The sequence below is a fragment of the Marmota monax genome, unplaced genomic scaffold, assembly GCF_021218885.2.
Source record: "Marmota monax isolate L192 unplaced genomic scaffold, Marmota_monax_Labrador192_F-V1.1 WCK01_AAM20220418_F8-fsc00041, whole genome shotgun sequence".
Taxonomy (NCBI): Eukaryota; Metazoa; Chordata; class Mammalia; order Rodentia; family Sciuridae; genus Marmota; species Marmota monax.
This window is the reverse complement of record NW_026695238.1, coordinates 13,068,460-13,083,782: the sequence shown is the minus strand read 5'-3', so window position 1 is coordinate 13,083,782 and position 15,323 is coordinate 13,068,460. Positions and strand designations below refer to the sequence as shown.

The following is a 15,323-nucleotide window of genomic DNA, read 5'->3' as shown; positions in this document are numbered from 1 at the left end:
CCGATCCTCGTGCGATGGAAATCCTTCCTCCAGGTTCCGGAGCACCCCACTATTGCTGGAAATTCCTAACAAGATATCCTTTAGCCGTCCTGACTTGTCATACACCCACACAGTGAAGCAGCACACGGGGGCAATGCACTCCCCTCGCTGCCATCTTCCTCCAGGACCCTATGTATATATTTAGTTGGAAATTGGAAGAGGATGTGAAGGACCAGAAAAGGAATATGCTTTTGGTTGTATTACTCATAAAATGATATGTAATTTCACATAGGTCCCATGAAAAACTATTAGTTCAAGCTCATCAAAATGACTGTGAGCAGAAGAAATAGCTCAGTTGGTAGCATGCTTGCCTCACATGCACAAGGCCCTGAGTTCAACCCCCAGCACTATAAAACAAAACTGACTATGAGCAAACTTTCGCTCCATCAAATTTTATTAAAACTAGAGAAACTCTTGGCTTGAGTTGAAGATGACTCTATCACATGATTATGAGATGTTTTTATGTATTCCACAATTATGTTTGCCTTTTCAACTTTGATGCCCTTAAAACAATTACAGTATTGCTAACACACTTCCATGAGGTCTATTTTGATGGCTCTCTATCATCTCCACTTCTCATGGATTAACAAAGAAGACCTAGCTTTATATACAGCATTGTACTCAAAAGTCACAACTCTGAAGGTGCATGTCCCCCCCATCCAAAATGAAAGAAAGAAAAAATAAAGGAAGGGGTGGAGGAGGTGTAAGATTAGTTATGATTACCCACTTGAGATGCCATAAATAAGACACTGTACAAGTAAAGTCATATGTGGTGAGAACTTGTAGAAAGTTATATAATGATCACCTTTTTTTTCCTGTGATATATTCTTGGAGGATGAGGTAGAAATCCTTCCTGCAAGATAAAAAGATTCAATATATGGTTACTCTGGGTTTCTGTTTTGTGAGCCTGCATAGCCAACCTCCTCCCAAATATTTCTGCCTGCATGCTCCACTGCCAGTTGAGATTCAAGGTGTCTGAATGAGAATCTTTCTTTTCTCACTTGCCTCTTCCAGATTTCAACAAATGGTAGTTGGAAAGTCACCTGTAGAACCTTCTCCCTTTCTCTTGTCCTCTTTTCTAAGTCTCTGAGAGGCTTTCCTCAGACAGCCTTTACCTATTTCCATTCCCACAGGACGCTCAAGTTTGAATTCCTACACTAGGACTCTCCAGGCAACACACAATTATTGCCCAATATCTATTGGAACCTCTAATAGATATTGGGCATGCAAAGAAGACACATGTATAACTCTGGAGAGGTCTAGAGAAGAAAAACAAACTCAAGGAAGTACAAATCTAAAATAACTGGAGAGGAATCTTAGTGGTGGGCTCAGAGAGCCCTGGGAAGGGATGATGAGGGGCTGGGACATTTAGGGAGGGGTGACACATTTTAACTGAGCATTCTGTGTTTGATATAGATTGCTGAGTGCAGAGACAGGGAAGCTGTTTCAAAGCAACATGGCTATCTAACACACTGTTTTAGGGGACTGAGGTGTAGCCCAAAGGTAGAGTGCATGCTTAGCATGCACGAGGCCCTGGGCTCAACCCCAGCACCCAAAATAAGACAAAATTGTTTTAAATGTTATTTCCAACAACAAAGATTTTGCCGATTCTATGTTGACTAAATTATGAATTAGAACCAATTAGCCTAGTATTAGAACCCTCCACAAATGATCCCCAAAATATGTCTTATTGCATACAACTCATCAATCTAAATCCACAGTGCTATTTCAGTAATGCCTTTCTCTGGAGTGTCTTCTTGCATTGTTTGACTGTAGGCTTTTTTTTTTTTTTAAACGCAGAAAGTTTCTGCATTTACTCTAATTGGAATGGCCACCCCCCTCTAAGGTTCTGCATCTACCCTTTGCAACATTCATGTGCTGTACTGTCCTGGAGTTACAAATGTGGGACCCCTGGCTTTGAGTCAAAGGAAAAGTGCAGAGGCATCAGGGCTGTATCTATAACTCACAAACATTTGATGATGAAATAGTGACCTAATTATTAAGATGCAACAAGAGGGGTACATCTCTTGCCCTTTGTGAACAGAATACCTGCAGCAGCCATAGCAGGGGCCGCCCGCCACAGTACACACTCTGTTTCCAGTACTTCGATCTTGCGTAGCCTCCTTTGATTTCAAATTCACGAGGTGTGAGCCAGTCTCCAGTCTCACTCTGTATACACTTTATGGAGATTCCTGTAAGACCAGAGAAAGTTGATCCCTATTTATGTTTGTCCCTAAAGCTTAGACTACAGCCTCCCACCATCCAAATTGGGCTCATGGTCAATAGCAGAAGTCCCACCTCTCAGATTTCAGGGGACCCAAATCCAGCCTGAAAGTTCCCTGAAAGGAGATTTCTGGCAGGGTGTGTACATTTCTTTGATCTTCGCATGAAGACAGTAACAATTACCATGAAAAGCAAGCTTTTAAAAATATCTAGGAATCACCTACAAGAGGAAAAGCAAGCAATTCCTAAGAATGAGAGGATTTCAATTTGTTGTCGGGTTCTAGAGATAGAGAACATTGATTTGTATGCTCTAAATAGTGAACTGAATTCTATGTGAATGATATTTCAGTAAAGTTGTTTTAAAAATTAACACCCAAAGACCCATATTAAGAGAGGTCTGAGCAGTGTAACTCCACATCATATACAATCGCAAGGATGGAGGTTATACTCCGTGTGGTAGGATTCGTCAAAATACGTTCTACTGTCATGTATAACTAAAAAGGACAAATTTAAAAAAATTTTAAAAGGAGAGGTCTGAGATGAAGTCCATCATCATGAACTATTTTTGAAAGGCCTTAGAAACTATGGTCATAAAATACGTTGTGTCGATTCTACTCATTAATTCTTACAGCAATACTAGGGTGCAGGTTTTTAAAATCATTTTCCCCTTTCGTAGATAAAAAATTTCAGGCTCAGCAAGACCTCCTTCTCTCATGAGAATGAAACAGGGGCTGTGGATATAGCTCAGCTGGTAGAGTGCTTCAGCCTTGCATGCACAAGGCCCTGGGTTCGATCCCCAGAGCCGCTGAAACAGGAACTCAGGTTTCCTGATCCAAACCTAAATCCTGTGATCTCACCAGGTTAAGCATCCCGCCCTGTGATGAAGATCCAGCAGGGGAGAGGGTATAAAGGTAGAGGCTGAGGTCTATCTCTAGCTATAAGTAAGATATTTTATTTCCCACCTCTGGATGGGATTTCCTGCACTTATCTTTGGTTCTTTGGGTATTACTATGGACAAGCCCACGTGAGAGCATCTAATATCTGTGATTTCTCAGTGTAAAAGTATCATCTTAAGAATTCCTTCCTCCTTCTCTCAAGTCAAACTAGAGACTCAGCTCCTTGAATGTTGAGTGATTCACATGACTGATTCCCTTCCTTCCTGGGAATCCTTCAGATAGTAGTCACAAATTAAAGAAGACAGTGAAACCCACCTTTTTTCAATTTCTCCTTATATAAAATTCCTTTCAGCTCACCACAGCTCACAGGAAGTAATGGAGCACAAAAATCCACAGGTTCATTTCTGACCTTTCTTGAACCTGCAAGAGAAGGGTCTTATCCCAGTTCACTTTCCAATTGCACATGCCCCCCTCCTCCCATATTGAGGTCATTCCTGTAACGGCAGGAGGTACTTAAGGAAATTCAGCCCCACAAATCTCAAGAGTTAACATCTTTTTCCAAGTGGTATTTTGGATAGATAATAATGAAATGTCTCCCTTGATTTCACACAAACTGAAATGCTTTAGCAGAGAAACCAGGCTTCAATAAAACTGTTTTGATTCTCAATCTAGTGAGCTCCACCGATTCTTACATGAGCATAAAATATACAGTTACTGTCACTGTTCTGGTGAGGTCTCCAGCATTGCAGTTTTGCCACAGGTGGGAGCCAGAGACAGAGCCAGGGATGGTCGTCCCACTTCCCCATTTGAGCACTGACCAGGCAAGCAGAGGGAGGAGGAGGATGGAGATGGTGTCTGCTTCCTATTGCTCTCTGCTTTACTTATACTTCATTTTCCCCTTTCTCTATAGGTTAGGAGGGAGCTCAGGGAGTTATAGAATGATTTGAAAATTATAGAGGGGAGGGAAATGGAGACCTGACTCCACAGAAGTGGGGAAGAAAAGTCTTGAAACAAATTCCGGGTGGATGAAGAGCTAATCTAGCTTCTGACCAATGTGGCAGAGGCATGATGGAGGGAGGGAGCGGTGTTTGGTCCTAAGACTGAATCTGGGACAGGTAGATGTCCAATCAGGACTGGAAGGTTCTGTGAAGGATGGCTGGCCCAATTTCCCCTTTCAATTAACAGATGAGAAAACTGAGGCAAAAGACGTCAAATATCATGCCTAAGTGCTCACAGTCAAAGGACAAGAAAACCCTAGGACAAGTCCTCTGACCACCACGTTGGCCACCTTGGTGTGCAGTCACAGACTGTTCCCTTGATATGGCCTGACTGTTTGCACCCTTGAACGTTATCTGTTCAATGAAGGCAGCACTGCAGTAGCCCTGGGCCCCTGGAGTCTGGTTTCAGACATGGCATAGAGTTTCTCATTTTTCTCCCAAATACATTGACTAAATGGGACACATTTCTCAGTAGTTACCATTGCTACATGAAGTCATGAAGCAACTGGAGAAACAGGTTTATTAAAAAAAAAAGCAGAGTAAAGACCTGGAAATCAGATATTTAACCATTGAAAATACATTGTATTCTTCTCCTTCTTTACCTCTTGATCTTCTTTGCCATGCGCCTCTAGCTTTCTGAGTTAGGTGGATTCTAGATCTGCCTCTCTTTCTCTCTGAGAAAACAGAAAAATATAATCACCACACTGAATATGTTGGCACTTTTTAAAAACTGCACTTAAATGTAGCTTCCCCAAAACCAAGAATTAAATGGCTAATCTTAGGCTCATCTTATGTTTCATTTTCATATCCCTACATCAATAAAAAACTAATTGAAATCAGTATTTCACTTGTATCTCAGGAAGCAGTATGTTGAGTCTTAGTACATAACATTCATTCTACTATTTAATATTTTTATTCTACTAATTTGTTTAATTTTTGCAATAAATAAAGGTGATGATGATAAAGGTGAGATAAAGGTGATGACGATTAGAGAGAATATTAGAAAATATTCAAGAATATTGAGACGAAACTAAAAGTTTAAGTGAAGACATTGTAAGTTTCTCTTAGTGGAGAGAAAAGAACAAATCCAGTTCTGTGAGTACAGGAAAATCTTTTGAGGTGTTCCAGGTGAGATACTTGCTTGTATATCAACTTGAATGAAGGTATCTGAACATTTGTTCTGAAAGTGACCATAAAGGGAACCAAAGGCTTTGTTCACTGGGGTTTGGACAGAGATATTTGGATCTGAGAAACTAACCAGGAGAAGACTAGCCAAGAAAATTGAGTCTTCTGAAAATTGTTTCAAATAGTAATTATAGACTGACTTGGAAAGTGCTTCAGAAAGAATATACTTCCATTTACAAGTTAACTGACTGTGGATGGGAATCTCAATATTTTCCATCACTCAAATTGTGTTTTATCTGCTAAAGAAGCAATACAATTTTTTTTTTCTCCTTTCTTATATCCAAAGTTTACCACTCACGGACCACCATCTAGTGGTGCTAGTTGAAGTTATGCAGACCCCATGAGAAAAAACCCTCCTGACTATGCAGTCTTAAGTGCTGTCAACTCTCCCATGTTAGGCTGCAAAATTAAAAGGATCTTCATTTTATTCAAACCCAAAGTGTTCCTGGTACTTGGTAATATAATTCCACTTTCTGTTCTTCAGACTGAACAATTACTGTTATTTAAATCCATAATGGTCTGTGGGACAAATATTGGTAATTGGGCAACCTTATCCCAAGACCAAACAACTTTCATCCTTACAAACTATAACTCCATTAATATTTAATCAAAATACTGGGAGCTCAAACAAGAGTTCTAGGAGAGTTGGAAAAACTCATGGAAGAAAGTAGGGTATCAGCAGCCGAGGGCTAAGGAAAACTAATAAAATGATGGAAATGTAGTCCTCAGGGAGAATATTATCTGCTTGCTCTCTCTTGCTTCCTCTCTCTGGCCAGCACATTCACCAGTCTCTCCCAGGGGCTCTCCTCTCCCCTCTCACCCAAGACACCAGTAGGACTCTGGATAGCAAGGACATCTCTGGGTGTTCCTTCTACCCCCTCCTCCTCTGAGGGTCCACACTCAGAGCCCAATGAGAAGAGATTCAGACGTCTTATTCTTGCTTCTCTTTCTCCTCCTATATTCCAGCTAGGCTTGACATTACAGCTCTGACCACACCCTCAGACAGTCTGACAAAGACAGAGCTCTTTCTTGCTTTCTATCTATCTCTGTCTGGTTACATCTTTTCTGAGACCAGTAGCCATATTGTGTTTACCTTCATCAAACCTGTTTACGCCTAATACTTGTAGGAGAGAAAAAGCAAACATATTGAAGTCTACTCTAGCCCTTGGATCCTTTGGTATAAGGAGATTTGAAGCTTACATCCAGCTAGCCCATAATATGGCACTATTGTGTTTTCTCTCAAAACAGAGTGGCTGAGCTAGGCAAGATTCAACTTATTGTGCTCTTAGGTTAAAATAGCCATTTAATAATACTAAAATCTCATCACAAATTCTCTTAAATACAATATGGTCAGAATATAATTTTAAATTTTCATAAAATGATTGTTATGGATGGTATTGATTAAACTCTAGAATTAAGTGTGACACAGTTGTCAATTTCTTCCTTTTTTTCTCAAAACTTTAGTAGACATCCCAATAGTTGGGAACAATTCAATAAGTGCCAAGTAGGGTGACCCACTGTCCTTATCTGCCCAGGACTAAGAAAATGCCCAGGACACAGGAGTTTCAGGGGAAAAACTGGAAAATCCAGGCAGCCAGGGTGAGTTGGTCACTCTAGTTCCAAGCACCCATATCCCAAGAAAATGCACCAGGTCATCTGCACAGTGTTGGCAGAACTGGTTGTGCCAAGTCACGTCCAGGTGGCAGAAGAAAGGCTGCATTTCTTTTGAAAGAAGTCAATTGTGGTGCCTGATGCCTCCCGGTCCCTCAAAGGGGAGCTGATGAAAGCATCTTCACTCCATTTCCAATGTCATTCCATGGCTGTGCGTGTCAAGCAAAACCCTTCCTCACTCATCTCTCCTGTCCTCCTGCTCCCCAATCCTGGATGGGCCCAAGCCAGCAGCTATTGAATAGGGGTAGAGTTTAGAGAGAACAAGAGAAGATGGCGACCATGCCACCCCTGCTTTACAATCAAAGAGGAAGAAAGGTTAGACGGTGGGCAGATGAGAATATAAACACAAACAGTGTGCAACTCTGGTTCCAAGCGAGTTTGCTTTTGAGATTTCACTGCTCTCAAATCAACTAAGAAATTTGACTAGTAAAAAATGAAGGATTTAGATTCCTCGAAACTGTAGCAAAATCTGTACTGACCTGCAATGCGGAGGTAAGGTGCTACCACTTTCGTCCTACCCCTGATCCTGGCAGGGCCTGGCAGATTCATTGTCACTGCCTCTTTGCTGGAGGCCTTGTGGTCATTAGCTGTGCTGTTGCCTGTGGACAGACATGGGAAAGGGAGAGTTGGGCAGAACCACACGTGACAGGTGGGAACAAAAAGAAGCGAGGGTGTCCTGGGTTTGCTTTGGACCCTTTACTCCACACTCTCAGACAAGCAAGTGAATGCCAAGCAAAGTCCAGCAGGGGTCCAGGGCGTTTTCTCTCTTAGGAGGGTCCACTGTTAAAATGACACGCAAGATTTGTTGGTTGTTTTTTTTTTCTTTAATTTTTGGTACAAGGGATTGAACTCAGGGGCGCTCTACCACTGAGCCACACCCCATCCCTATTTTGTATTTTATTTAGAGGCAGGTCTCACTGAGTTGCTTAGCACCTCACTTTTGCTGACACTGGCTTTGAACTCATGATCCTCCTGCCTCCGCCTCCTGAGCTGCTGGGATTATAGGCATGCGCCACTGCACCTGGCAATGTGCAAGATCTAATCATGCTTTGGAAAGAAGTCTCCTAGAATTTGTCTACATGCACATAGACTTAAGTGAAATGTTATAATGGCTTAGTCCAAATAATTTATCATTTTGAAAATACCCATTTATAAAATGGATGCAACCATTTTTTTCTTTTCAAACAAAAATGTACATATCCACCTATAGGGGAGCCATATAATTGTCAAAAACATAAGATATATATAGTTTGGTGAAAATTTTAATCCTTAATAGGATTTTTAAAATCTACTATTTCAAAATTGACAGTCATTCGGAAAACAAGGGTTAGCCTTCATCGTCTAGGAGAAAGGAATTCCTTAGACCTTTTATAAAATAAGATCTGGGGGCTGGATATTGTGGCTCATGTCTGAAATACCAGAAACTTGGAGGCTGTAAGTTTAAGGCCAGTCTCAACAACTTAATGAGACCCTCAAGCAACTTAGTGAGAACTTGTCTCAAAAAAAAAAAAAAAAAAAAGTAAAAAGGGCTCAGTAGTAAAGAAGCACCCCTGCATTCAATCCGCTGTAACAAAAAACAATCCAACAAACAAAAAACCTTCAAAATAATAAGATTTTAGGGAACTGATTATAAATAATATATACATTAAAGAAATTTAGAAAATAAAATTGTATGAAACATTACTATGTAAAGATAGTCACAACTAACTTGTTCAAAAATATTCTCTTTGCATGTACTACTTTTTAAAATTTTTAAAAATATTTATTTTTTAGTTGTAGTTGGACACAATACCTTTATTTTGTTTATTTATTTTTATGCGGTACTGAGGATCAAACCCAGGGCCTCACTCATGCTAGGCGAGCACTCTATTGCTGAGCCACTACTTTTTAAATAACGTTTTTGCATTACAAAAGCTGAACATGTTAAATATTTTAATATACACACATACATTTTAAAACTAGAAATAAAAATATAAATACCTTTATTCCATTGACCAAGTGTAACCAATGCATATAGTTTTATGGTTGAACTACCACTGATTTTTCTATATGTCCACATCTATGTCCCTATATACAGATAAATATATATGTACAGATCTGAATTTATAGACATTTAAATACATACTTTCATAAATATACATGTTTACATACATGTATTTTTTATAATGCCCATACATGCCCACATGCATATGCATACATAGACAACCTGCTTTGTTCATTTACGCTTCTTTGGGACATCTTTCCAAGTAATAAGAATTTCTCAAACTAGGAAATAAAGCCACATACTGAGAATGGCAACACTTCCCTATATTAACTGTGGATCATTTACTGCTGGATGAGTCAGTAACATGTATGAGAAATAAACCATTTTGTAAAAGCCATTGTATTTGGGGACCTCTTTGTTACAGCATCTTAGCCTACCCAATACAGTAGCTATGAAACCACTATGGCCCTCGGGAGGTTGCCCGCCTCCAAGCATACAATGAGCAGTGCCTTAATAAACTCATAGGATGCCCCTACTTCACTTTGCCTGCTTACCTTTTTGAAGTATGTTTTGTGGCCTTTTCCTTCTTATTCTTGATCAGTTATGTCCTTTCTTTTTTCCTTCAAAAAATAATGAAGTGAGTCATTCAGGGCTATAAATCGAAGTCTCCAAGCCTTATAGGTCAGTAGTATTCAAGAACTGTTTGCAATGGGGAAAATCTCTCAACACCCAATATAGCAAAGTGGAAGTTGATTAGAGAGTAAAATTTTAATCCTGCCTTTGCATTGGCTCCCAAGCTTGGGAGACTGTCAGAGACCACATTTCTTTGAAAATTCAAAGAGGAGGAAATAAACTCCTGCTTTCTAACTAGATGACAACTGTCACTGTTATTTATTAGTGTTTCCCTTTTAAGCGTTTTTCATGTAAATTCAAATGTGCAAGGAGAAGGCACATTTCTTGAGTCTGACAATGTGATGGGTAGTAGACTGTCCTGGAAGTTGGGGTAAGTTCTCAACTGGGATGTGGAGAGTCTTTGTTAAATAATCTCTATACTCTTGCAGTTGCAATGCAAATCCTCTCACATATTTAATCGAGCTCCCAAAGAGCCTGGAGCACTTTAAGGAACCACAGTGGGTTCTTTGTTTTGCTGTTGTGGCTTTCCTTTGAATGATTTGAATGCACAGGAATGAATGCATAAGACCACAGGCACTGAGCGAATGGAGACTGTATAGAATTATTGGCAACTATAGTGACAGCCACCTTCTAGAGTTTCATTTGCTAGAAGTGAAAGCATGACTGGAGGAGAGAGGCCTTGACTGCCCCACCTGAGAAGCCCATTTTGGGTGGGTCAACTCAGGCTCCAGAACTGACAAGGAAGGTTGGTTCAAAAACACCTTGCTCTTCAACTGGAAACGGTATTGTCAAGAACACAGGGACTTTGCCTAGTGGCACCTCTGCTTCAAGCCTGTAGCAAGCCTCTGGGTTGGTGGGGGCCTCGGCTCATTGAGATTCCCCTGAGGCCTGGGCCTGGTTCACTCATGCTTGGTGAGGCTGGGCTGCTATGGCTGTTCAGCCTCAGAGACAGCTATGCAGAGCCAAGAGTGGACGTGGTCACTCCTCCTGGTTGGCAGAACTTAGACAATTGGGTTTTGCTTCAATGGCTTACGTATTTGGTCTACCACATGGGAAACCATAGGAGTGGCAGATTAAGGGCACACTTCTCTGGGGCCATGAACTGTGGAAACAGTCTCTGGTTGCCGAAAGGCCTGGTGGGTGGGTCTCTCATGGAAGTGCCAAGTAGTGCCTGGTCTCTGCTGTTGGCAGCTGATGCTGTTTCTCACATGGAGGCTCCTGCTGCCTACTAGCTTTGCGACTCCTGCTGAATTGTCCCTCTAGGGGGAAACCAAGGTGCTTTGATTGCTCCTGGTACATGGATCAGACCTTCGAGCCCCTCTTAGGGCTGTTGGCAGTACCTCAACACCCACCCCTCAGGTTGCAGGTCAGCTGACTTGGGCCACGCCCTTGCAACCATGGAAACTCACCAGTGTCATGCCTGGCGATGAGGACCATCTGCAGCCTGATAGGGACGTGCCCTTTACCAAACAGGTATGCAACAGTGTGCTCACTGCCTGACTCTGTGTCCCTCCTCTCCTCTTGTCCACATACCTTGCAGGGCAGTTTGCTCTCGAAAGGTAGCAGTGCAGAGAGGGACCACTGCCTTCCTGGATAATGACCAGGACAAAAGTGAGGGATGGAGTCCTTATAGGTGATATACGAGCCTCTCTTGAAAATTTAGGCCTCTGTTCTGACCATTGCTCATTCTTTCCTCCATAACTTAGTGTATACAGCTTTCAGAGTGCCCAGGGGAGTCTGGTTTAATTCCAGTTACATTGTCTAAAAATGCTTTTGCCCTGCTTGTATCAGACCCTTGTGGATGGAAGGTCTTGGTGAGAAAAGGAGATGATTAGAAAAAAAGATGTAGCTACAGCCACTGGAATGGCACATACAGCTTGTGCGGCAGCAAAGTGAGAGCAAGACTCCAAGCATCAGAGAAGGAACGTCTCAACCCCTAGAAGGTAGGCAGGAAAGAGGAGCACTGATAATGTCTGCCTTTCAGAGCTGCCACTAGGTCCCTTGTCCATAGGAAAACACCCTGGTGCGGCTCTCTCACCACTGGGGATGCAGAGATGAATGCCACCTATTGCCATCGTGGACGAAGGGTGGATTGGACACACTGTCCTCAGTCAGTATCCTCCCAAGTCAATGAGCTGAACAGGAAACCGAGGCTTACAGCTGTCCAGAGGCCATGCTAGAGGCACTGTCCACCTCCCCTCTGCCTAACATGGAGGAGGAGCTCAGTACTTGCAAACACTTCTTTTCCAGGGGACCATGTGTGCCCTGGGCCTTGGACTTCTTGTGTGAAAGCCAGGCTATTAACCTGCCCCCTCATGCCAACAGGGCCACTTGTACTTTAGAGGTGGTTGTCAGAGACCTAAAGCAGTTGTGGTTTATGACATTTATTAAATACTGTGGGAAACAAATCCAATTTGCTCTGAGTCGCATTTTAAGGCTGGGAGTTTCCTATGCATTGTGTCCCTCAGCTGCCACAGCCCTGGGTGTGCGTCACCTGCTCAGGCCTCCTCTATAGCATGACCTTCACGGATCTGGGACGCACACCCAGGGGGAGAGCTGATACATCTATCCTGCGGCAGAACATTTCACGCCTATGTATTTATGCAAGAGGTAGGAAAGCGCCTGGCCCTAGACAGACTTCTACAGGACATTCATGGAGGCTTTCTCATTATAGCTCAAACTGGAGACTTGGAGGCATCCGAAGATTGGAGACTGTATAGACAATGGTGAATCTAGACAATGCACACCACTCAGCAATAAAAAGAAACTACTGCCACACTCACAATGTGGATGAACCTCAAAAGCTTTATGCAGAGTGAAGGGATGCTTATGCGAATGAGAACATGCTGTGAACCTTAATTATATAAAAAGTTTTAAAACAACCCAAATTAAGTTATCATGAAAAAAAAATAAAGAGTAGCAGTTGCTCTCTAGGCATGAGGCAGAAAGGGCACAGGGAATCTCCCCAGGGTGATGTCATTTTCTGCATCTTGAGGATTTCGATTGTACAGAATGATACAATTACCAGGATGCATCAGATGGTAAACTTGATAATTATGTTTTATTATAAATTGTTTAAAAAGGATTGCAAAAAATATTTGAACTCCAGGTAATGATATGTGTGTTGAAGTGTGTGCAGGGAGGTGTACTGATTTCTGCAACTTTGAGGAGTTAACAAATGGACAGAGAAACGGATGGATAGAAATGTGGTAAAGCCATAATGCAGGAATAATACAATAGCATCTGTGAATGCACGTGAATGGACATTCGTGTTCACCGAAATATTCTCCCAGGTTCTCTGGATGTTTAAAAATTTCATGATTCAATGTTCATGGAAAATGTATTTGGAGAGAAAGAACAAATTACTTGCCAAGAATGAATAGTTACAATAAAAAGTACTTTCATCAGTCACACACTGAGTCCTGAAGGCGATGTGGTGATCACTTTACTGCACTGAGAAATACATGTCAACATCAAATTGTCAACTTAGATTTTAAAAACCTATAAAAATAAAGATAATTTGCACATACAGGATTTGGAAAAAACTTACTACTTAGAGATCACTTGCTAAAATACCTGAAGGATTTACTTCAGCTAGATAAAGAGTGGAGCCAAAGAAAAAAATAATTATTGAGTACATAAAATAATTTTAAAAATTTGATCTAAGTAAATATCAACCACAAAAGAATGTTTCCAAATTCATAAATAAAAGACAAAATATTAAATAACAACAGTTAAGTGGTAGAGGTAGAATGTTCAATTTCTAGTGAAACCACGGTAAGATATTTGCCATCTTCTAGGATTGGCACATGGTTGAAAAATTACAGAAATTTTATCTCTAATTTCCAAATAGCAGGGGGCTGGGGGGAGGGGAGGGGAAGGAATATATAATTTTTTTATCCATCTGTCAGAAAACAGGAAACACACACACACACACACACACACAGAGAGAGAGAAAGAATGGTCAGCAAGAGTATAGAGGGTATGGATCCATATGAGTCAGGAATCAAAATAAGTGTAAACAAAAGAAACTTTATTAAAAGTCTATGATGATCATATACAATTACAAGAGCTGAGTGTTGTTATAAGGGACACAAAACAAAGCTGCACTTGAGAGGTTAACACAAAGGGAGTAAGAAGCACAAAAAACCCCAAAAGTTTGTGGAACAATTGTCAGCACTCCACAAAAGAGATGTTAAGCATCAGTTAAGATAACATGGCACATGGTTAATTGTAAAAGAAAAAAAATTCACTTAAAAGTTATAATGTCATGAAAAGCCTCAAAGTACTTAAAGTAAACCAACAGAATAAGCAGGAATTGGAAAACACACAAACCTCGTGGGCAAACTTAACATATCTATATGAATCTAGTGGAAGAAATAGAACCTAACTTACCATGGAAAAAGATTTAAACAAGATGGCACTTGAAGAGGAGAGGCATATGAAGAAAAGCCACAGCTCAACATACAGCTCAGTTGGGTATTATTTTCAAGTGGCATAGAACATTTGTAAGTATTGACCACACATTAGAATGCAAAGGAACATTCAACAATCTTAAAGAATCCATGATCAAGTCTTTATATTGGCTTTCAGATATCCATTTCCCATTCCTAATTAACTGACAGAACCCCTTCAGTATTGGAAAGATAGATGTTTCCAGAGAAGACTCCACAGCTCGTAGCCTCTCTTGCAGATGGTATGGCTACCAGCTTAAATCTGGCCATAAGACCATAGCAAAATATCACTGTGGAAGGAGGGAAAACTTGGGGACACTTCTGAAAAAAGGAATAAATCTCTGAGGAAGATAGTTTTTGCTCTCCATCCTCTCCTCTCCATCTAGTGGCTAGAATATGTATTATAGCTGAAGCTCAGCAGGCACCTTCAACAAGGATGTGATCTCAAGAGGGCTAAACTGAAAGGTAGAAGAAGCTTCAAAATGCACAGGGCTGAAAATATCCAAAACGATTTTGAAAAAAAAAAAAATCAGAGACTTACACTTCCTGATTTCACGTATTTTTACATATATAATATATATAATAAAAGCCAGAAATAGACCCAAACACATGGCCAACTGACTTTCAACAAGGATGTCAAAGCAATAAATTTAATTCAGAAAGAATTCACAATGGTTCATCAACAAATGGTTCATATGGAAATTCATATGCCAAGAAAAAACAATCCTTCAATCCTTACCTCATACCATATACGAAAACTAACCCAAACAGGTCATAGATCTAAAAACTAATAACATAAAACTTCTTGAACAAAAATAAAATCTTGAGTTAGGCAAAGACTTTTTACATAGTACCCTAAAATCACAGACTATAAAAGGGAAAAGTTATAGAAGGATACTTCATCAAAATTTTAAAATTTTGCTCTTTAACAAACAATGTTAAGAAAATTAAAAGGAAAGCCACAGACTGTAAGACCTAAAACTAACAAAAGACTATCTGCAATATGTAGGTCAATTAGTACTATCATGAATTTCTGGTGGGGAGGTAAAAGGGAACAATCAATCTAAAAAAATGTTTTGGCAGATTCTTAAAATATCAAACCTGTATTTATATTCACGTGACCCAGTTGTACCACTCCTAGGTATCCAACCAAGAAAAATGAAATAATATGTTGACCCAAATATTTGTATGCATGTGTTCCTAGCAGCTTTGTTGTGATAGATGAAACTGGAAACAGCTC

The 15,323-nt window shown here is 40.5% G+C and overlaps 1 protein-coding gene across 1 annotated transcript in view; it reads right to left on the bottom strand.

Annotated features, from left to right (window-relative positions):
• The window catches only part of Sp140 (SP140 nuclear body protein), a 74,896-nt gene that overhangs the window by 15,893 nt on the left and 43,680 nt on the right, over positions 1-15,323 (bottom strand). The window contains 6 exon segments of the mRNA XM_058577569.1: positions 845-892; positions 2,089-2,231; positions 3,474-3,578; positions 4,759-4,830; positions 7,492-7,611; positions 9,551-9,616. Coding sequence (XP_058433552.1) covers positions 845-892; positions 2,089-2,231; positions 3,474-3,578; positions 4,759-4,830; positions 7,492-7,611; positions 9,551-9,616 — 554 coding nt within the window.